At 42.6% G+C, this 24,470-nt stretch overlaps 1 protein-coding gene and 1 long non-coding RNA gene across 4 annotated transcripts in view; both read right to left on the reverse strand.

The window, feature by feature from the left end:
* Positions 1 to 19,727, reverse strand: part of DCAF5 (DDB1 and CUL4 associated factor 5) — a 101,089-nt gene extending 81,362 nt beyond the window's left edge. Inside the window, exon 1 of one of the 3 annotated variants that reach the window (XM_072839058.1) lies at positions 19,602 to 19,727. Coding sequence is in view for 1 of the 3 variants with exons in the window: in XM_072839057.1 (XP_072695158.1) it covers positions 19,423 to 19,636 (214 nt within the window). In the remaining 2 variants the exon portion in view is untranslated. Of the gene's footprint in view, positions 1 to 19,422 lie in introns of all 3 variants that reach the window. The other 2 variants (XM_072839057.1, XM_072839059.1) reach the window with 2 other exon arrangements.
* Positions 571 to 18,240, reverse strand: LOC140640157 (uncharacterized). The gene is made up of 2 exons (XR_012036827.1): positions 17,863 to 18,240; positions 571 to 16,630 (listed from the first exon to the last, which is right to left on the reverse strand). It is a non-coding gene; the product is annotated as an uncharacterized lncRNA (long non-coding RNA).
* Positions 19,728 to 24,470: the final 4,743 nt, after the last annotated feature.

The following is a 24,470-nucleotide window of genomic DNA, read 5'->3' on the forward strand; positions in this document are numbered from 1 at the left end:
TGGGCTTCCTCAGAAAGTCAGCCAAGCAGAGGATGAGACTGAGAGAGCATGCCGAAACTCAGGATCAAATACTCCTGTAGCACATTATTTGAAGAGCAAGAGACTAAACCATTTAAAAGTCCATCAGTGGAAGTCTGGTTAAAATGACTGTTCAGTGAAATAAACCAAACACAAAAGGACAAATACTGTATGAATCTATTTATATGAGGTTGCCAGGGGTTTGTGGGGGAAGAGGGCAATGGGAAGTTGCTGTTTCATGAGAACAGTTCTTGCAAGATGAAAAAGTCAGGGGGAATGGAGAATAATCCTCACCTCCCTGAAAAAGTCCTGGAAATGGATGGTGATGATGGTTACATAACAATGTGAATGTACTTTATGCAACTGAACTATACAACTAAAAATGGTAAATTTTGTGTTATGTATATTTTACCACAATAAAAATGCAAAAAAGTTTATTGTTCATGTATGTACTATGTGTTATGATACCAAAAAAAGGGAGGGGCATGAGGCAGTTCTGTCTCACTGACATAGAATAATCACTAAGACAAAAAAGTGGGGGGAAAAAAAAGGTTTTAGTTGCTGCATTAACTATTCAAAACGCTATTTTCTTTTAAAAAATGGCAGAATCAATTAGATCCAGGATTTTGGGTCTCAGCAAAAGTGGTACAATAGAAGGGCACAGGAAACACAAGCTCAAGAATAAAAGCGCCTGGATGCACCATTCATGTGTCCTTGGGCGAGTTATTCTACTTCTCTAACTTCAGATTTATGACTGTAAAATGAAGAAAATGCCAACTATCTCACAGGATTGTTGTGTGTATTGATATAATATATATATGTAAAAACACTTACCCAGTGTGTCATGTATTAGTTATACATATGCCTTAAAATGCTCTAGTTTCTTGTACTATCATTCATAAATTTGTCCTAATCTTTCCAACTCTTGTCTTAGGTAGCATAAGAATTTAAATAGCATGACACATTTTTTTTAAGATTTATTTTAAGGGGCGCCTGGGTGGCTCAGTTGGTTAAACATCTGCCTTTGGCTCAGGTCATGATCCCAGGGTCCTAGAATCGAGCCCCACATTGGGTTCCCTGCTCTGCAGAGTGACTGCTTCTCCCCTCTCCCTCTTCCTCTCTCTCTCCCTTCCCCTACTCTGCCCCCACCCTCTGAGTGCGTGCCACATACCACACACACATACACACACACACACACTCTCTCTCTCTCAAATACAATCTTTAAAAATAAAAAAAAGATTTTATTTTTAAGTAATCTCTATACCCAATGTGGGTCTCAAACTCACAACCCCAAGATCAAGAGTCACATGTTCTCCTGACTAAGCCAGCTGGCACCCTGATACATTTTAATAAAACAGAAATATATGCAAATTCGCAAATTTGTACATGAAAAGGCAGATACAAACTTGGCTAATAGAGGTCACCTCTCGGGAATAACAATTTTAGTTAATACTTTTATACTGCTACAGGTTCTTTTTTTTTTTAACTTACAAAGACTAAAGAAAAATTATTCAGCCTGGCTTTCTTTTCAGCCTATTTACTCCTTTCCGATATATATACTTGCTACTTCGTAAAGCCAAACTTGTTGTGTGGACCATACCTCTCATGAGTTCTAAGAGGCAGCATCAAGATACAGAGGCAGAGGGGCAGCCCAGTCGCTCAGCGGTTTAGTGCCCCCTTCAGCACAGGGCCTAATCCTGGAGACACCCAGAATCAAGTCCCACATCGGGCTTCCTGCATGGAGCCTGCTTCACCCTCTGCCTTTGTCTCTCTCTCTCTCTCTCTCTGTCTCTTGTGAATAAATAAGAGCTTTAAAAAAATAAAAATCAATAAAAACAAAAAAAGATACAGAGGCAGAGATGTGTGTCACACAGCCCAGCCACTTCAATGAATGGGAAATAAAGCCTGTTTTGCTATTTTTCCGAAGATGAAAATAATTAGCATTTGTACAGAAATTTATTCACATACATCTTTGCTTGTAAGGTAAGGATTATATAAACTCTTTTTCCAGATGAGGATCAGAAAGACATAATAACTTGCTAATAATCCAAGGAGTTAGGTATAGAGCCTAAAACCAAGCTGTATCCCTCCTACCAAAGCACAGAGGCCAGAACACTACTTAGAATTTTAAGTGAGTCTGTCCTACCACATGCACAGGAAAGAAAAGCATTTTTTAAAAAATTTTTTAAATTTATTTATGATAGGCACACAGTGAGAGAGAGAGAGAGGCAGAGACACAGGCAGAGGGAGAAGCAGGCTCCATGCACCGGGAGCCCGACGTGGGATTCCATCCCGGATCTCCAGTATCGCGCCCTGAGCCAAAGGCAGGCGCTAAACTGCTGTGCCACCCAGGGATCCCAAGAAAAGCATTTTTCTTTCATTTTGTTTCCATTTCTTTTCCTAGATGCCTAGCATTTTGCTGGCTTTTTTTTTTTTCTAAAGCCATTTCTAAGTGTAAAGTTTTATGGAATGAAATACATTCATTATTTTCACATTGTTCTGCAACCATGACCACCACCCATTTACAGAACTTTTTCATCTTCCCAAACTGAAATTTGTTACCCACTAAATAATAATTCTCCATTCCTGCCTCCTCCCTGCCCTTGGCACCACAATTCTAACTCTAGAGACCCTATTTCTGTCTCTAGGAGTTCAACTACTCTATGTATCTTATATAAATGGACTCATACAAAATTTGTCCTTTTGGGGAATCCCTGGGTGGCTCAGTGGTTTGGCGCCTGCTTTTGGCCCAGGGTGCCATCCTGGAGTCCAGGGATCGAGTCCCACGTCGGGCTCCCAGCATGGAGCCTGCTTCTCCCTCTTCCGGTGTCTCTGCCTCTCTCTCTCTCTCTCTCTCTGTCTATCATAAATAAATAAATCTTTAAAAAGATTAAAGAAAACAAAATTTGTCCTTTTATGATTAGCTTATTTCATCATAATGTCTTCAAGTTTCATCCATATTGTGGCATGTGTTAGAAATTCCTTTTTAAGGCTGAATAATACTCTATTTTATGTATATGTCACCTTTTGTTTATCCATTCATCTGTTGATGGCACTTAGCTTGCTCCTACCCTTTGGCTATAGTGAGTAATGCTATTAAGAATATGAGTGTATAAATATCTGCTCAATTCCCTGCTTTCAGTTCTTTGGGGGTTTATACCCAGAAATGAGATTCCTGGATCATGTGGTAATTCTGTGCTTATTCTTCTGAGGAACTGCCAAATTGTTTTCCACAGAGGCTGTGCCATCTTACATTCCCACTAACCCTGCACAAGACGTCCAATTTCTCCACATCCTCACTAACATCTGTTATTTTCTATTTTGTCTTATCTTGTTTTGTTTTTAAGTAATATCTATTCTAATGGTTTGAAATGTTTGCTGGCCTTTTTGACCTTCAAATAACAGATTAAAATGACTCTCAAGTCCTTACTGAATATCTAGAAACATATCATACAGTCTGTTATTTTTCATTTATTTTTTTATTTTACATTTATCTACTCTGAAAGTCAGTAATCAGGGGCACCTGGGTGGGCTCAGTCAGTTAAGCATTCAACTCTTGATTTCAGTTCAGGTCCTGATCTCGGCTCAGGTCCTGATCTCAGGGGTCGTGAGCCTGAGCCTTAGTTGGGCTCTGCTGGGTGTGGAGCCTGCTTGAGAGTCTCTCTCTTTCTCTCTCTCCCTCAGCCCCTCCCTTCCCATGCTCTTACACTAAAACAAAACAAAGCAAAACAAACAAAAAAACAATGAAAGTTCTGGTCACTCACTCCACCCAAAGAGAGTTGCCAATAGTTTATCCTTATTGGTTTGGTGTTTTACTACCAGAAGGAAATGATGTCATATATAAATTTAAGACATTTATATGCATACTCTCCTGAAATACTTACAAAAACATTAAGGGCAATAATCACCATTTATCCAAGCCTGCCATTTCTGTAATTAGGCCTATTTTAGAGGTAGATGTATTGTGAGGTAGCACAGCATTCAAAACCACAGGCTTAGAATACAAGTGCATAGGTTCAACTCTCAATGTTGCTACCACTTACTAGCTGGGTGTCTTCGGGCAGGTTACTTAACCTCTCTCAACTGTATCCTCTCATTTGCAAAATTGAGAAAATAACTACCTGTTTTATAATGTTATGTTAGGATTAATGAAAGATCTGTGTGGAGGGCTTGGCCCAGTGCCTGATACATACAGTATGAGCTACAAAAATGTTAGCCAATGATCTACTGTTTGAGCTCCAACAACAGCTAATTTAGCTAAATTTACTCTGGGCCAGGGGCTATCCTAAAGGTTTTACATTTAGTGACTCCTCTAATCCTTTTAATAATTGTATGAAGTAGGTATTGTTGCTATCCTTATTATCTAGATAAAACTACAGAAAAGCTAAATATCCTGAAGGTAGACAGCAATCAAGAGTGGGCGCTGGGATCTGAATCCAGGTAATCTGGCTCCAGACTGTGCTCCTTACCATGATACAATTCAGCCTCTCAAATAAAAGAGGCCAGGAGGCAAAGCAAATGAGTGAAACCTCCCAGAGTAAAGGGCAGACCGGAAAATATACAACCTTTTTTAAAGAACAGGCCACTACTCAGCTCTAGCCAGGTATTGCCATAGAGGAATGCAGGCTCAAGGTTGCATCATCTTTGAATTTTTCAAGAAAAGCCAGCAACCTAAGGGAAAGGCTTTAAAAAATATATATTTTTTTTCTTTATTTTAGAAAGAGTGTGCCTGTGTGTGCACAGGGGCGGGGAGGAGCAGAGGGTGAGGGAGAATCTCAAGCAAACTCCCCTTACTTGGGGCTTGATCTCATGACCCAAGCCTAAACCAAGAGCCTTAACCAACAGCCCATCCAGGCATGCTACAGACTAATGGATTTTAATGTAACAGATTATGAAAAGTTCTCTGATATGGTTTCAGATTCTACATTGCAACTAATCTTTAAGAAACTTCCACTTGTTGAATTTTAATATAATCTCAAAGAATATGCAGTTATCTGATAAGGCATTAAAATACCCTCCCCTTTTCTTTTTTTAAAGATCTTATTTATTTATTCACAAGAGACAGAGAGAGAGAGAGAGAGAGAGAGAGGCAGAGACACAGGCAGAGGGAGAAGCAGGCTCCATGCAGGGAGCCCGACATGGGATTCGATCCCAGGTTTCCAGGATCACACCCTGGGCTGAAGGCGCTGATAAACCGCTGAGCCACCTGGGCTGCCCTTCTCTCCCCTTTTCTAATTACATACCTGTATAAGGCTGAATTTTCTTCATATATGTCACCTAAACCATTATTTCACAACAGATTAAATGTAAATGCCTTCAGTATGTCTTTTGTGACATTACAGAGTTGGAAAGAGGTAATAATGTTACTCTACTATTTTTTTATTTTGGAAAATAATTATTTCTCATTAAAATACTATTATGTTAATATAAGGCTTATTATTCTATTTTTTTAAAGCTATGTCTTTTTTTTAAGATTTTATTTATTTATTCATGAGAGACACACACACACAGAGGCAGAGACACAGGCAAAGAGAGAACCAAGCTCCATGCAGGGAGCCTGATGTGGGACTCGATCCTGAGACTCCAGGATCACGCCCTGAGCCGAAGGCAGGTGCTCAACTGCCAAGTCACCCAGGTGTCCCTTATTATTCTATTCTTAAATGTATTTTTAACTTTATCAGTTTTAAATTCTAATACAATAAAAACTGATAAAAATGACCTACATAAACTGGAGTTCTTTGAGGTTTTTTTTTTTTTTTTAAGATTTTTATTTATTTAGTCATGAGAGACACAGAAAGAGAGGCAGAGACATAGGTGGAGGGAGAAGTAGACTCCATGCAGGGAGCTCGATGCAGGACTCTATCCCAAGACCCGGGGATCACGACCTGAGCCAAAGGCAGATGCTCAACCACTGAGCCACACAGGTTCCCCAAGTTCTTTGAGGTCTTAAATGACTTTTAATAATATAAAGAGGTCCTGAGACCAAAGAGTCTAAGAATTTTTTATTTAGACAGTGGTTCTCAACCAGGGTGATCTCCTGCCTGGACCATTTAGCAATGTCTGGAGACATTTCTGGTCATCACAATGGGGGAGGTGCTAGGCATATACTGGATAGAGGCCATGGATGCTACTAAACATGCTACAATGCACAGGACAGCCCCCATAACAAAGAATGACCCAGCCCCAAATATCAATACTGTTGAGGCTGAGAATATTCAATGACATACCAAAATAATGTTAACATTAAGTAAGAAAAAAGTTACAAAGCAGCAGAGATGACGTAATTCCAATTAAAAAAAATTTTTTTAAAGATTTATTTGAGGGATCCCTGGGTGGCGCAGCAGTTTGGCGCCTGCCTTTGGCCCAGGGCGCGATCCGGGAGACCCTGGATCGAATCCCACGTCGGGCTCCCAGTGCATGGAGCCTGCTTCTCCCTCTGCCTGTGTCTCTGCCTCTCCCTCTCTCTGTGTGACTATCATAAATAAATAAAAATTAAAAAAAAAAAATAAAGATTTATTTGAGAGAGAGAATGCAAGAGCACAAGCAGGAGGAGGGGTCAAGGGACAGAGAGATGGGGGGCGGGGATCTCAAGCAGACTCCCTGATGAGCAGGCCCAGGACTCCATCCCAAAACCCTGAGATTATGACCTGAGCTGAAATCAAGAGTTAGACAGTTAACCAATGAGCCACCCAGGCTCCCCACCCCCCAATTTTATTTTTAAAATATGTACATATGCATACAAAAAAGTCTAAAATATGTCCCATGTGTCAAATATGGTCATCCTGAGTAGATGGTATATTTCCTTTCTTTAAATATCCTTTTATTTTCTGAATTAATACATGATATTAAAAAAAATATGAATAAGTGAGAAGCCTGTCTTCTAAGTGCCCTATTCTATTGACTTGCATGATTCAACAGGAAATTCTCAATAGTAAAGTATGGAATTAGTGAAATGTCAAAGAACAAAAGCTCCTCAAATAGAGCTAGAAGAACACTAAAAAAGATTCTTGGATCTCAACATAGTAAGGATTTACAAGGAAGCTATTAAGATAGTACAATGCACTATATAAGGTACTCCCAGACCACAGATTATGTCCAGTCTCAATTCTTCTACTATACAAAACTAACCTGGACACTATGCTCTCCTGATTCTATCACAGACACCCTCTTCATTTATTTATTCTGAGTGCTTTCTGATATTTTGTTTTTTTAAAATAGAACACTGCCTGCCTGACTTTTGCAAAATTCCTTGCATAAACAACATTAACAACATAATAAAGCTCTCTTTTCTCTTCTTGAGCAATTCTAAAAGGTTGAACCAATGCAGGCCAGATGCTTTTTAGTCCTTTCAGGAAGGCACACGATACCCACCCACAAGCAGGTATAAACAGAAATGTCAACCCTGAGACTCAAGGGCTGCTTGAAGCAAGTTGCCAAACATGTAAATTTCAGTTGTTTCTTGCCAATATATGGAAGGCAAAAACACATGCCTCGGACATCTATGGCAGCTAATATCTGCACTAAACCATCAAGCATAGTTAAAACACCTAAAAAAAAAAAAAAAAAAAAGAAACAAACAAACAAACAAACCTCAGAGGCTCCAATTAGTCACTTGGCCTTAAGTAGTAACACAAAAGATACTATTGAAATTTAGATACAAGACTTAAATGGAAATTCAGAATGAGAGAAGTTGTATAACAAGATTTTGACAGGCATCTAGATTTGCAGAAACTTCTTCCTCCTGAATAATGTTCTTGGAAAGAAACAGACTTTCCAAAGCAAGGGAAGTATAGGCAGGCTAAGAATTAAAACTGGAGACTCAGCCAGAGAGCCTCTAACCTGGAAAATCTCTACTGACTCATCTCTAAAATAATGGGCACTGTCAACTTAATCAAAACAACCATGTCTAGGGACAATAAAACTACAGATAGAATGTAGTGGCAGAGGGGCATCTGGTAACTTAGTAGGTTAAGTGTCCGACTCTTGATTTCCGCTCAGGTCATGATCTCAGGATCCTGGGATCAAGCCCTGTGTTGGGCTCTACACTGAGCAGGGAGTCTGCTTGAGGATTCTCTCTCCCTCACCCTCGGTCCTTCCCCCTGCTTGCCCACACACTCTCTCCTTCTAAAATAATAATAATAACAATAATAAAGAATTAGTGGCAGAGGAAGCCAACAAAAGAGTTGAACACTTTACCTGAGTAGAGTCCTTCAGAAACACTGAAGCTCGTGACTTCCCCTACTGAGAGACCAGATCAGAAGACCCAGATTCAGATTTTAATCCTGACTATACTACTTACTAATTGTAAACTACTGGGCAAATCACTACTTCTTTGCTTGTCTGTGTTCTTATATGTAAAATTAAAGGCTTCAATTAGATGACCATTAGTCTTTTCCAGCAATAAAATTCTATGATTCCACTGAGACAGAATGTTAGCAGTATAAGATAACAGTGACAATGGTGAAATCAGGACTCTAACCCAGATCTCTTAAATTTCTTTACTGATGTCATTTCACAACATCAAAGACGTTCTAGAGCCAACTGGCCATATACCTGAAAAACTGCAACTCCTGAAAACCCTTCCCAGGGCCAATCTATATATTTGAAGGGCCAACTTTTCCTTCAAATATATTCTGGTACTGGACAGATAGAAACTCCATAAAACTAAGCCTGTAACATGGTTTTAATATCAATATCACACCCACTTTTGGGGGGAAAAAAAATACCTCAGGAAAAAATTCCCAACTCAGTAGGGAATCATTTGTCAAAACAGATTTCCTTAAAATCAACTGCAAAAAATAACCCACAGGAAGACTTTTTAAAAGGGAGGAAGGAAGAATATACAAGTGAACAGTAGATGGGTAACTATAAGAGGAGGTATATACAAAGAAAGAGGTAACTTACTGGGCTCTGGACATAGCATTTTCTTAATGATTATAGCTTCCTCTCCTCCTTTCTAATAAGAAGAGTGAGGGGGACAAATGACTAACCAATCACTCTGCCTCTCAGGCTCAATCCAGTACCTTAAAAGTGCCAGCTGAAAGACCTGACTGGAGAACGGAGGCTTGATGGCTTTCTCACCAGAGGCATTCAATGGTGAATAGGAAGAGCTAAGAGAACAGGGCTTTGATCTTCCTGAGTACCAGGCAACTCAGAGGATTAAGAGTAGGGGGCCGTATAACTTATCAAACTAGGACTTTAAGAATGAAAGGAGTGCTAATAATTGTACTAGGACAATGGGGGAATTGGGATGGTCCCAAAAAAAACAGGATATATGGTTATAAAGGACCCCAGCAGGCAGCAAGGTAGGCAGGGAACCTACAGAGTTACTTTGTCAACCATGTAAGATAATTTTACCTTGTTTATCAAGGGGTATAAGCCCAGCAGAGGCAAAAACGGAAGATGGGAATCAGTCTTTCTACCAACATCTCTGCTACCAAAATCTGTTAAGCCTGTCAATTTCCTCAGATCCCATTTTCTCATTGATTCCTACTTGCCCCAGCCTTCCAGAATATAACTTCCATTTTCAAATTGGCCCTAATAAGAAAATAATACTCAGAGCACATGGACTTGATCTCCAATGCATATCAACTCTGCATCCTGAGAAGTATGTGATAGAATCTTGGGTATTAACACTGCAAAGTGCAATGACTGAGTAAGGTAGCAAGGAAAAGTGTGACCGTGAAGGCATGGGAAGAGCAGATAGCAAAAGTGACAAACTGCTGTTGTCAAGTCTTTCCCTGAATCACTGACTTAGGATAACTGATGTGAAGAGCAAGTGGAATCTAACCCTCCTTGTTAACCCAATCTGTGAATAATCTTGGAAATGGAATACCTTCTTTTTCACACAGAAGCAGAATGAAGTTGCTGGTGAAAGAAGTAAATTTTATTTGCAAGAATGCTATAGTTCAAGCTCATTAAGGATTAAACAGGCTTATCACCTGTCTAGGAGTCATACCTTCCTTTATGATATTTTATCTGTGGCAAAGTACTTCCAAATGACTTACCAATGCTCTCTGGGCAAATAATCCCATGTTATATTGTTTAAACCTTCTTCCAAAAAGCACTATCATTATCCATCTATGTCCTTATGAGGAGGCATCTATTTCTTTTGGCTGAAATCAGCAAATGTATTCAATCAGCATACGTACTCAATCAGCATACTTTCAGCAGGTATCAAACTCAAATTACAGGCTCAATAAATACATGTATGTTGTTTGCACTTTTGGTTGGGCTAATAGAGAAGAGGAACCAAATTGGCAACCAGAATACACCCTATACCCACTCCTAATTATATCTTACTAAAGCAGGTGAGTTTAACCCAGTGTGAAGTTATATGGTTTATGTAAGCAAGTGTGTAACACGCAAAATTTAAGGAAGAAGGAGACTTTAAATGACTGCCAAGAGCAAAATCCAGGTGAAGTGATTTCTAGCACCAAAAAAAATCTGCTGGAGAAGTGAGTATGGTAGCTGTGACCAGAACTGTGTTTATTGGCTCAAAGCCTACTGATCCATCCCCACAGCTATACCCTCCTCCCTTCATTTACAAAGGGGGGAAAAAAAGCAGTTAGTAAAGTATCAAGAGTGATAGCACCAAAAGAAGAAAATGTAGGGGAAAAGTAAGATCCTACAGAACAATCTAAAAATTTCAGACTAAAAATTTCAGACTAAAAATTTCCAGCGGACCGAGGCTGCAAATCCAGCTCCACCGCAAACTACAAAAGCCTTCACCGTCACTTAACTTCTCTAAGTTTTATGGAAAATAAGGATAATAACACTAACCCTACCTTAGGAAAGGTTCTTTTAAGTATTAAATGTGGTCACATATATAAATGGGCCTAACATATGAAATACCCCAAATAATACTTGATAAATGAATGACATGCTAAAAAATTAGCTATTTTTATTGTTAAACATTTATCTTTGTGAACAGCAATGTCTCAGTTGAACGTCAGGTGAGGCATTCTTAATTTGGTGGGCACTGGGGAGCACTGTGGATTTTTGAGGGATCAGCAGATGTGAGACCATGAGAGTTAATAAGTTTTAGGAAGCTTATGTTGGGGGATCCCTAGGTGGCTCAGCGGTTTAGCACCAGCCTTCAGCCCAGGGTGTGATCCTGGAGTCCGGGGATCGAGTCCCTCATCGGGCATGGAGCCTGCTTCTCCCTCTGCCTGTGTTTCTGCCTCTCTCTCTCTGTGTGTCTCTCATAAATAAATAAATAAAATCTTTAAAAAAAAAAAAAGGAAGTTTATATAGGCAGTAGTAGCTAATAAGTATTAAAGCTGAAAAGAACTAAAACTTGGGAAACAGCTAACAAAGTCCAAGGTAATAAAAATCTTTTTTTATCCCTCAAATTATATTTCACTTCATTTTAACCAGAAACAATGAATTCCAAAATCTACTCTTCCACTAATGCCCTACCAGTTCTCTGCATTACAGAACCCTCAGCAGTCATTGATCAATGTCCTTTCTTGATTCTTTAGCACTTAGTTATGACGATTAATACAAAACCTTCAAACACCAGTCTTTCTAGACTATAGGTAACACTGGCTATTTTCCAAGTGGCAAATAAGACACATAAAGTGCTTATTAGCAGAGAGCCTGGCACACATTATAAGCTAAATGAATGTTAAAAAAAAAAAAAATCCTGTAGTTATTAAGATTCAAGAGGCACACATAGTATGTTACCATTAAATATTTTTAATGAATAAATAAACATAAGATACTTGTGTGGAACAAGTTAACTTCATTTACAGCAAAACTTATCATCTAAGAGGAGCAACTAGAGTTGCATATGTGGTCAGAAACTGCTAATTTTTCAGCTTTCAATTTTTAGAAGAGATCCAGAAAAAGTGAATTAGCCTATAAGAAAAAAAAAGAAAGAGGGGATCCCTGGGTGGCTCAGCGGTTTAGCGCCTGCCTTTGGCCCAGGGCGCGATCCTGGAGTCTCGGAATCGAGTCCCGAGTCAGGCTCCCGGCATGGAGCCTGCCTCTTCCCTCTGCCTGTGACTCTGCCTCTCTCTCTCTCTCTGTCTATCATAAATAAATTTTTAAAATCTTAAAAAAAAAGAAAGAAAGAAAAAAGAAAAAAAAAAAAGAAAAAATATAAAAAGGCAACTTAGAAACAGCATGTGCCTGGGAGCAGGACCCTACTTGGCCAGCTGACTGCCAAAGACTAACAAGGCAGCTCTGGGCAAGTCATCTTTGGGCTTGCTCCACTCCCTTTTCCATAAAATGAAGATCTTTCCTTCTCTTTAAATCAATGAGGAAGAAAGAAAGATACAAAAAAGACTACCTAGTGCAATATTTCCCAAGCTTTAGTCAATCTTGATCAACTTTTGATTTTTGCCATATCCATGTAACACATTCACCATTATTTTTCTTTAAATGGACTTTTAAAATTTTTAATCTCACCTTAAGCAATAAACTCATTAAAAATACTTTACACGTGCTAGTTAACTTTTCCATATATAAAAATAAATGTACTATTAAAATTTAAATAGTTATTTAAAGATCACCTAAAATCAGCTTACATATCCACAGGCAAATAGTAACCTAACACTTATAACTTAAAATCAAAATTTTAGGCCACCTGTGTGGCTCAGAGGTTGAGCATCTGCCTTCGGCTCAGGTCATGATCCGGGCTCAGGTTGTGATCCCGGGATCCCACATAGGGCTCCCTGCAGGGAGCCTGCTTCTCCCTCTGTCTATGTCTCTGCCTCTCCCATGAATAAATAAATAAAATCTTAAAAAATAAATAAATAAAATCAAAACTTTAAAGAAAACAGAGAATCAAGTAAAAAAGAAATTCAATTTCACATTCACAAAGTCATCTAAGGTTAATCCTAACTGATAAATATTCAGTTCTTTTTTTTTTTTTTTTTTTTTTTTTTTTAGATTTTCTTTATTTACTCATGAGAGACAGAGAAAGACAGAGACATAGGTAGAGGGAGAAGCAGGCTCCTTATGGGGAGCCCGATGAGGAACTCGATCCCAGGACCCCAGGATCACAACCTGAGCCAAAAAAGCAGATGTTCAACCACTGAGCCACCCAGGTGCCCCAATATTCAGTTCTTTAATTTTAAGAGACAATACTTATAATGTAGGGGATCAAAAATTGAAAACAGAATAAATTCTTTCTTAACCTACGTAATCTTCATTTGAATTAGGACTTAGTTCCTTTAAATTTAAAAGGCTTTAATTCTACCCTTGAGTATCTAAATTCAGACTAAAACAATAAAAAGCAATTGCTTCTTTCTTGAAACCATAAAAAAGAAAAAAATTAAAATTAAGTGCTGTTTATTAACAATGGAAGTGCTCTTCGCCTGGCTCAGTGCATGAGAAGATAAATGCATCTACTTCTTAACTCATAATTCAGAAGGCAGCATCCATCTGTGTTTCAAGTCTTACTGGTCAATAAAGTTTCCCTGATCTAAATGATTCTAACTGTATTTTACAACCAAATCTATCAATCATCAGTGAATGAGTACACACTTGTGGTCCCAGGATACATGACTGAGGGCTACTGCTTCTCTTAGGAACTCTCTGTAATTAAAAATACATTGGCATAAGTTAAGTCAGTGATGATCCTTTGAACAATACAGAACACCAATACAACTTTTTGCTGTGCTAATAATGTTTAATAAGACTGGTGGTCATCAGTTCAACCTCACTAGTTTATTTTAAAGCAAAAGCAACAAGCCTGGACATAATTCTAAATTTGCCGATCTTTGATAGGTATCAATTAGCTGACTGAAGAACAAGTGGGAAAAATAATATGCATCTATAAATATCCATGTTACCTTATCCTTTTATGACACGATCTCTGTAATTTATCACAGCAATGTCCTCCAAGGGCATCCCTATGAGCCTTCTTTCTTTCCCACTAAAACTCATAAGCAAGAAGATTATTTGCTAAAGTAGAACTGCAAACCAGAAAAAAATCAAGTATCTGCAAGCCAGAGAAAAATCAAGTATCTATTAAAGTATCATAAAGCAGAGGGGGGAAATTTTTAAAAGGACCATGCACTGTTACAAATCATAAGTAAATGTTCCTAAAATACAAGCTTGAGAGCATGGTTTATACCAGATTCATCATTTCTGTTCTAATCGCTTCTGCTTTATAAACTGTGCACTCAGAAACTATTTGTTGAACCAATTAATAGACCAAAGGATAAAATTCAACGCCTTCACAGCAATGGATTATCAGTAAATAGAAAAGCCCAGAAGAAAATCCAACAGTTGACTCCCTAATCATCTTATTGAAATGTATGTACTATGAAAGCTTTTTCAAGTCAGAAATCTGCCCTACCACTGGCCATATTTTTCCTGATAAACTAACCACTGGACCAACAAATCCATTCTACATAAACACATGGGAAGTTCTAGTAAGTTAGACTTTATTCCACTGGCTAAAGCCAAACACTCTACCTGTAGATAGATTAATTTATTTACAAATCAATTGATTCCATAAAATTGATAGAACTGGTGACTGGGAAACAGGAAATGATCACTAATTAATAGGTTCAAATTGAGCATATGGTTACTATCACAGCTAGAATTTGATGCTTAAAAATATACTTTGATGACAATACTGGGGTTAAGCTTATTTACAAAGCCAATTTTAACAGTCATCTCATTAAGATCTTTCTCAATTTTTCACATTGCACTGTGCTATGTGCAAATGAGTGTTAGATACTGAACATGTCAATCTCCTAAAACCTTTGGTGAAGTTCAAGCTAAATAACAATACTAAGGGTTGCAGCAGTGGCATGGCAAACAGAGCAAAATCACAAGGTAGGCCCTGATGCTATGAACTTTACAAGTGTTATTTCATGCAGTCCTCATCACAACCCTGTGGGGTATTACTGCCCTTATTATATAGCTGAGAGTGAGTGACTTAGCAGAGGTAACCCAGTTAGCAAGTAGTTGAGTTGACACTCATCCCCAGGCAGCCTGACTCAAGAATTCATGCTATTAATTTGTATCTAACTTATGATAATAAAGTCAGAGACCCATATGAAATAGAAATCAGACTACATGGTTATCTCAGTTATAAACAGTATGACCAAGTATAGTTAAATGCTTCTCCCCATTCACAACTCCTATTAGCTAACACTCCAAAACAGTAGTTACTGATGCTACTTGAAAAGCTTCTAAAGGTGCTTTTCCTACATTTAGTCATAAGCATCAAGAAAGAGATCATAATCTCTCACTGAAACCCAAAACTTCATACTAATGGGCTATTAATCTGCTAGCTCTACAAGTTCTAATATCAATTAGTCTTAAATATCAATTCAGGAAAAATAATATTATTAGATGCATGAGATGCAAGACTTAAAGGGTAAAACTAGGATATCCCTCAAATAATGTGTTCTAGCATAAATTCCTTGATGTTGGTAGGATCTCTTATGAGTAGCACTTTAACATATATTGTGCCTTCTCATTCCACATGAAAAAGTCCCAAAACTATCCTGTCTGCCCTATTTGCACAGGTCTGTTACCAAAACTGTAAGAACAAGTGTCAGCTAATAATTAATCACAAGTTAAAAGCACAAAAGGGAAAGAAAACAAGCTCAGCACTTTTTTTTTCTTTTCTTTTTTTTTTTTTTAAGATTTTATTTACTTATTCATGTGAGACACAGGCAGACGGAGAAGCAGGCTCCATGCAGGGAGCCCGATGTGGGACTCGATCCTGGGTCTCCAGGACCACGCCCTGGGCTGAAGGCAGGCGCCAAACCGCTGAGCAACCCAGGGATCCCAAGCTCAGCACTTTCTCTGGGAGATTTGGCACTCAGTTCAGCATACAACCTAAACTACCTAATGTAGTTCTCGTAAGAGCCCTTCAGGTAAGTGCTGGTACATCTGGAAACAGACTCAGAGGCTTAGCAACTTGACTAAAAGGTCACACATTAAACACAGCAGTGATTTCAACCATTTGTATTCCATACCACACTGCCTTATAGGATATCACAGTAATGCCCTTTTCTGATCAACAATAAAGAAAAATATTTTTTAAGTTAAAATATTTTAATGTTCTAAATATGAGAAAACCATCCTCTCACTTGTTGCTATCTCAGTCTCACTGCCCATTAGAACACCTTTTCTCCTTCCTGATTTTCTCTGGTTTACTCTTAATATCTGCTGGCCTCATTGAGCCCTGGGAAAGGGGCTAGCTGTTATAACAAAACAGCAATGATGTATTCTCAGCAAATCGCATTTTTTAAGGCCACAGGAACCACCCAAATATCTCTGCCCTAGGTCTAATTTAATTCTATCAAATAGTTATGTGTCAGTTACAAGAAATGTGAGCCTGCCCAAACAATTAGGAAATGAAAACAGTGAACAAACTGTGAATACACTATCATTTTAATCACCACTTTTCTTTTTCTTTTTTTTTTTTAAGAATTTATTCATTTATTCATGAGAGACACAGAGAGAGAAGGAGAAGGGCAGAGACACAGGCAGAGGAAGAAGCAGGCTCCACGCAGGGAGCCTAATGTGGGACTCAATCCCGGGACTCCAGGATCACACCCTGGGCAGAAAGGCAGATGCCAAACCGCTGAGCCACCCAGGGATCTCCCAAACATCACTTCTAAAGTCTTTCACCAATCTAGACAAGATATAAGAACAACAACAAAATGATAAAAGTAATCTTGTTACCATCCCAGAGTCTGGCCTCCCACCACATTATTGTGAAATATTAGGTATAGATAGCATTAGCCTCAAAACATTAAGAGCCTCTCCCCTCAGGTGTTAACTGCTAAAGAAAATGATAGATAAGAAAAAATGTAAACCTGACACTTTAGTTTTAAATTGGGTAAGATTATTGAAGGACTTCTCAGAACAATATTTAATTAACTTTAACAAGTTAAGGTGTATTTGACTCCCAGAGGGGCTTCCTTATCTGAAGCAAACAGGAGGAACTTTCTGTTAGCATAAGTTGTACTTATAATGGAAGGTGAATAGCTAAAAAGGCTTTTAACCAAAAGTCTATGATCAGGAAATAAATAAGAAAAGCTAAGTGTATCTGAGCTAAACTTGGCGGGGGGTGGGGGGTGGGGGGGGGGGTGGTAGCAGGAGCCTGCTACATGGACTAGGAGGAGTAGATAGGAAACAGGAAGGACCGAGGTAGAGGAAGTGGGAGGGGAAGAAGGGGGAGTAAGGAGCAAAGAAGACTGAAACCCAGAAAGTAATGATGGAGATGGGCAACTCTGGCTTAGAAACATAAGGGAATAGATGCCTAAAACGGGGTTTGCCAGAGCCTGCCCTGTGGAAAGGACTCTCCTTTTCTACAGACTACAATTAAGATAAAGGAAATTAACTGGCCAAGACTAGACAAAATGGGGTTCATTTGAGAGACAGGGGAAGATCCTGCACAAGGATAACTTATTGAGAAGGGAGGACACATTACAGTGTCTTTTAGAAAGTGTTAACTTAAAATGGGTGAATTGTACGGCAGGTGAGTGATTATCTTAAATAAATCTTGTTATTTTTTAAAAAAGTGTTAAGCTGGGCAACGCACCACTGTACTTACGGTTTAATTCCCATGATTAGTTCAGCCTATTAAATGGGTAACCCCCCCAATCCCCTCACCCAGGAGGGAGAGTTTACTTGTGTCTGGGGACATCTCTGTTGGAAACAGATCCGTCGGAAAGGAGACTAGAATATAAAGAATACAGAAGGGGGGGGGGGGGACCGTGAGCTCTTTAAAGAGATCTTCCCCCATTTTTCCCTTTGGAATTTTCGGCAGTGTCGGGGAAAGAGGCTTTTGTTTGGGGGCGGTAAGCCTTGAAGTAGAATATCAGGTTTCTTCAGGGGGGATGATCTCGGGCCAAAATCTACCTAAGTCAAAGAGAAAATGATCTAGGGTAGAAACGGCAGGTCGGGTCTGGAGAAACCCCAGGAGGCCGGTTCGTGAAGCGATCACTCCCGTCTTCTCTCTGCTACCCCTCAACCGGACTGCTCGCCCGTGCCTTTCCGACTGCTAACTCGCGAAGAACACCGAGGCTGTGCCGTGATCCCAGAAGTTTCTGGCCAGCCGCCCACTGACGTAAATTAGGAAACCATTCGGGGGCTGGCCGGGGTGAAGCCGAGCGCCACGTTCAGCGCGGGGTCCCGCTTCCCTCCCTCTCAATGCAGGAAAAGGGACCCGCGCAGGGTGGGAGGCGAGCGGGGACGCCAGATCGGCCGGCGGCGCCCTCCTCCCCTCCGCCCGCGTTCGCCGAGCCGCCCCCAGCGGACCGCATCCCCGCCGGGGCCCCGAGACCCCCGGGGGGGGGGGAGGAGGAGGAGGGCGGCGGCAGCGAGCGCCCCCACGGGCAGCAGGCGCACCTCCCCCGGGGCAGCTGTCGCCGCGGCCCGCCCGCCGGCCCGGGCCTCCCCGGGAGCAATAGGCTATCGATTCAGCGGCCTGTCGCTAGGCGCCCCGGGAGAGCGAGGCCTACACCGCCCGGCCGGAGCCCCGGCCTCGATTTCGCCACTTTCCCCACACCCGAGGGGGAGCCCGGGGGCAGCCGAGCCCAGCTGGGCGGGAGGAAGGAGGCGCGGAGCCCACCTGCCACGGCAGCGGCCGGCCAAGGGGGCGCAGCCAACAAGTCCCCGGGGGGTCGCCCACCCCCCGCCTCCCAAGTTGCGCATTCAAGTTCAGGCCGGTGCCCCTTTGCCTCCTGAGCCCTCGGCGCTGCCCACAGCGTGAGGAAAACACGACGCGGAAGAGGCCACCCCAGCGAAGGGAGAGGGAGCAGGGCCCCTCAGGGCGCGAGGGGGCGGCCCGCAGCGGCTCCGCTCCTCGCCCGCCTCAGCCAGGCCCCCGACCCCGCGGCGACCCGCCCTGTCACCGCCCGGCCCCGGCCCCAAGGCCCCCTCCTCCCGGACGCCGGCGCCAGGGACTCGGGCGCGCCTCGGCCTCCTCCTCCTCCTCCTCCTCCTCCTCCTCCTCCTCCCCCTCCCCTCCCCCTCCTCCCCCTCCTCCTCCTCCCCGCTCCAAGCCCCAAAATGCCCCCCGCACCTTTTAAAGTACACGGAGGAAGAGTTTCCCATCAAACTTTGTCAGGCGGTGATCTCGCCCCCACCCCCCTCCCCGACCCACACTTCCAGGGCAGTCACCCCGGAGGGATCACTTTGCACTTGGGATAAAGCGAACTGAGGACCTGTCAACCATTTTAGGTCTTTCTTTTTTTTTTTTTTTTTTAACCGAAGACATCCTCTCCTCCAGCCCCTCCCTCCCCCCTGCAAGGGTTTGAATTTGACACCAAACCTTCCCACCGCGGAAGGGGGGCTGAGGAGGGAGGGGGTGGGCACGGAGGGCAGCAGGAGGGTGGCGAGGGGGAGAGCGAGAGGGGGGAGGCCGAGGGGACCCGGAGGCGCGGCGCGGCGCGGCGCGGGGGAAGGGGGTTGATTTACCTGAGACCAGCCACTGGCCTCCATTGTTGGAGAATTCAATGGCATTGACACAGCCGAAGTGGCCGAGGAGGTCCTTCTTGTAGAGGTTTCTGCAGCCCCGCAGGCGTCTCCTCTGAAAGTCCTGAGTGAGCAGGGGGTCCCCATGCAAGCCCCGCTGGGACAAGAAGCCCACCACTGACCTCATGCTGCCCCCCAGGCCAGCTCTCCTCTTCATGCTGGAACCGCCGCCGCCGCCGCTCGCGCCGCCGCCCCTCCCTCGGCCTCACGCGCGGCCGCCGCTCCCCCCCGGCCCTCCCCCCGCGCTGCGATCCGGATGGTTCTTTAACCAGCCATGGCAGACGGAGCGAGGTGTGCCGACGCTCGGTGGCGTTCGCGGCTTCCTGAGGGTCCGCTCCCTCCCTTCCCCCCGCCAGGCTCCTCCCTCTGCTTCTCCGCCTCCTCCAGCAGCTGATCCTCAGCTGCGGCCGCGCTTCCGCGACGCGCGGCCCTTCCGCCGGCCGCCGGTGCCGGGCGAACGCGGGCGGCGGCTGCCCCTCCCCCCCCCGCGGGCTGCTCCGGCCGGAAGACCGCGGGCGGCTGGCCTGGAGACCGCGGGCGGCGGCGCGGCTTCCCCGCCCCGCGCTCGGGGAAGTCGGGGGCGCGGAACCACCGGAGCGGCGGCGGGCTGCGGGCTCGCCCTCCTCCCGCGGCCGCCGGCGCCCTCCGCGCCTCCCGCGGGCCCGCCGCCGGGACGAGGCCGCTCCCCGCTCCTGCTCTATGTCTTTTTTTTAAATTAATTAATTAATTATTTTATTTATTTATTTATTTATTTATTTACCGGCGTGGAGGATGCTGCCCGGGGTGGCGGAGGGTGGAGGGACAGGCTCTGGTCGCCCTCCCCCAGTTGGTCTCATCCTGGGGCGGCCCGAGCCCCGTCCAAGGGAAGGGAGCCGGGACTTAGGCCGGGCCCGGGGGAAGGCCGCTGGGAGGGTTTGTGGGTGCACCCGTCCCTCCCCCACCAAGTCCGTCGTTAGTCCCCCCCCCCCCCTCCCCGGTTCAGGTCTCCCTTCCTGCATCCAGTCAAAAGGCTAAAACTGTTGCGTCCGGTAGGTAATCAGCGTGGTGTATGGGGAAGGCGCGGGGGTGCGGGTGGGGGGTGGGGGTCTTAAGAAGTAGGGAGACTTTTTCCCAAACTGAGCTGAGAAAGCTCTGAGAAACAAAGTACCTCTGGCCCACAGGTCCAGGTACAGTCGCCAAGGCGCGAGAAGCTGTATCCGAAAATAGCAATATCCGTTATTTAATTGGGTGCAGTGAGCTGCTCTTCAAGGCCTTGAGTGTGCAGCTCTGAGGCTGTACAGCTGTTACCCAGCAGCTGCGCTCCAGGCCAGAAGTAGCTGGGGAGCCTCCGTGTTGACCCCAGTGACAGGACTGGGTGTTAAGTGCTTTGGAACTCTACCAGATACAGTAAAAGTTCCCCCCCCCCCGCCCCACCCCCGTCAGTGTGTTGGATTTTTTTTTTTTTTTCCTCCCGAGAAGCTACCCTCTGTCATTGAAATAAACCGTGGTTTATAAGCTAAAATAGGCAGGTGTCAGTTTCGCCTTTTCAGTTTAGCGGGAATTCCATCCTGTTGTATCAAAGGTAGCACACGGGGGCGATTGAGTATATACACCCGTGAAAAGCGGGCTGAACGTGGCAGAGGGCGGTCATCAAGCAAAATCACCCACTTCTACTTTTCACAATAAGGTTATTTATACTAATAACATATGCAAGTAAGTGTTTAAAAGTCAACACCAGGACAAATGCTGCTGAACCTTAGGTATTCAAGTTTCAGAAGTTATGGTTTTGATAGAATATTATTTTCCTAAAGAGGACAATTTGTAGTGCTGTTTTATTTTTCTTTTTAAGATTTTGTTTATTTATTCATGAGAGACAGAGAGAGGCAGAGACACAGGCAGAGGGAGAAGCAGGCTCCATGCAGGGAGCCTGATGCGGGATCACACCCTGAGCTGAAGGCAGCGCTAAGCTAAGCGGCTGAGCCACCCGCGGGGAGGGGGGGGGGCGGGGGGGGGGCTACCCCTGCAGTGCTGTCTTTTAGAAAAAGTTTTGTTTTCAGGATGCTTTGTAAGTGTGTATTCATTGCAATAGCTCCATAAAGATCAGTAGTAGTGTTTCAGCTTGATAAATGATTTTTTTAGCACCCAGTGTCTTTTTTTTTTTTTAAGATTTCACTTATTTATTCTTGAGAGAGGGAGACAAGAGTGGGAGGGCAGAGCATCTCAAGTAGATTCCATGCTGATTGTGGAGCCCACCAGAGGGCTGAATCCCAGCACCCTGGAATTGTGACTTGAGCTGAAGCCAAGAGTCCCTCATTTAACCAGCTGTGCTACCCAGGCACCCCCAACATCTTTTGTTCATAGCAATATCATGGTGTGTGATTAAACATGTATTTTTGTGATTTTATCAGAGTATCCCCGACTCTGCTGGAAGCTGGAAGCAGGGACCATGTCTTTCTGCTTCCAGGAATATATCCAGAGCCAGTACATGCTGGCCCTCAATGGCCACTTGAATATTGGTTGAAGATTTGAATGAGCTTAGAGCATGGGGAGAAATTTGGAAGGGAAGGTAATGACTTCATTTATGGAAGGATTGACTGAGATATCTGTGCTTCATTCCAGTGGAGTTGATTTCAAGGCTAGTTTCCCATCTCACTGTTCCTTTGCTTGACGTACTCGATCCACATACTCAAAAACAGGAGTCATCTGGCCCCTTCAATTAGTGAGACATCATTTATACCTACCTTATTTGCTTGAGATGGGAGAGATGGACACAGTAATATGTGGCCTTTACTGTGGCAATATATGACACACTCTTGAGCTCTCCCCTCTTTAAACATATACCTCTTCTCCACAACTTTAAATATGACTTGCTTTTCCCCAATCCCTGGAATAACTGTCCCATTTACCGCAGCCTAAAAATAAACCAGGATCTGATCACAAGCCAGCCCAATTCTAGGACTTTGCTAGAAACTTCCTTAACTGTTCAGTAACCAACCAGAACAAAAATATAAAATCACTCAGTCCATTTATCTCCTACTGCTAGTCAGTATAGCTTTCTGTAAGGTGACTGCAAAAAATTTCTCCCTTGCTTGTCCCATAATTGGGGTTGCCAGATAAAATGCATGATGCCCAGTTCAATATGAATTCCAGATAAACAGTAATTTTTAGTTTATGTATTTTCTGCACAATATTCAGGATATACTTGTATTAAAGTAACCACTCATTGTTTTTCTGAAATTCAAATCGAATTAGAGCAACCTGTATCTTTGCTAAATCTGGCAACCCTACCTATAATAGAATCCAACCTCAAAAGGTCAAGCCCCTTGATATTTATTTGCTTTTATTAAGAATTTAAGGGATCCCTGGGTGGCGCAGCGGTTTGGCGCCTGCCTTTGGTCCAGGGCGCGATCCTGGAGACCCGGGATCGAATCCCACGTCAGGCTCCCGGTGCATGGAGCCTGCTTCTCCCTCTGCCTGTGTCTCTGCCTCCCTCTCTCTCTCTCTGTAACTATCATAAAAAAAAAAAAAAAAAAAAAAAAAAAAGAATTTAACACAGTCTCGTGTCATTTATTGCAAACTAATACTATCATGCATAACTATATAACATTTAATCAACTTCAATGATCATATGAGCTTGGCCTTTCCGATATAGGCACTTACAGAGCAAACTCCAGGGATCCCTGGGTGGCGCAGCGGTTTGGCGCCTGCCTTTGGCCCAGGGCGCGATCCTGGAGACCCGGGATCGAATCCCACGTCGGGCTCCCGGTGCATGGAGCCTGCTTCTCCCTCTGCCTGTGTCTCTGCCTCTCTCTCTCTCTCTCTGTGACTATTAATAAATAAATAAAAATAAATAAAAAAAAATTTAAAAAAAAAAAAAAAAAACAGAGCAAACTCCAGTGTACTTAGCTTAAAAATAGCAAATGAAATTGGACTTGGGGGATGCCTGGGTGGCTCGGTGGTTTAGCATCTGCCTTCAGCTCAGGGAGTGATCCCAGGATCCGGGATCGAGTCCCACATCGGGCTCTCTGCAAGGAGCCTGCTTCTCCCTCTGCCTATGTCTCTCTGCCTGTTTCTCTGTTTCTCATGAATAAATAAATAAATCTTAAAAAAAAAAAAAAGAAAAGAAACTGGACTCGAATAATCTATACACTGCATAGAATGTAAGGAGGAAAAAGAGTGAAAAATTTATATTTTTTTCTCACCTAGGCCCAGAAACTACATATTGACACCATTTTGAATTTCGTTCTGGAAAAACATTATTTTGAAAATTCATTCCGGAAAACCAAGATATGGAAATTACTTAACATGGGAACCCTTACTCCTTGCTCCACCATGGGTTGAATACTGATCAAGCATATAGTTCCCAGAAATTCATTTGTTTTTTGGCTTCTATTTTGTTTGGCCCTAATACCACTGAAGGAAAAGTAAGATATCTTTAAAAACAGACTCCAAAAAAAAAAAAAAAAAAAAAAAAAAAAAAAAAAAAAAAAAAAAAAAAAAAAAAACAGACTCCATACTAAGGATATGCTCAAACATTAGAAATAATTTGTTTTAAAAAAAAAACAGCTAAGAAAATACGATGCCCCTTCTCACATATTTACTAAATTTTAGCTTATTATAAGAGCTACACATGGACACTAACATCCTCAAAAACGTTTCACTTAAAAACATTTTTGGGACGCTTGGGTGGCAAAGCAGTTGAGTGTCTGCCTTTGGCTCAAGGCATGATCCTGGGGCCTGCTTCTTCCTCTGCCTATGTCTCTGCCTCTCTGTGTCTCTCATGAATAAATTATATCTTTAAAAAAATTTTTTTTCAACTCTAAAAACTGCTACTCATATATGAGATATTTATTCAGAAAAGATCAACATCCTAAATATACATATAATTTATCATGTAAATTTTAAAGGATGTTATTGTCCATTTCAAATAGATAGCAGTCAATTTTAATTTTGAAAAAAGATCTATTAAATACAAATTCCTCCAGCAAGATCTATAGAATCAGAAGATATAA

Source organism: Canis lupus, chromosome 9 (genome assembly GCF_048164855.1).
Source record: "Canis lupus baileyi chromosome 9, mCanLup2.hap1, whole genome shotgun sequence".
NCBI lineage: Eukaryota > Metazoa > Chordata > Mammalia > Carnivora > Canidae > Canis > Canis lupus.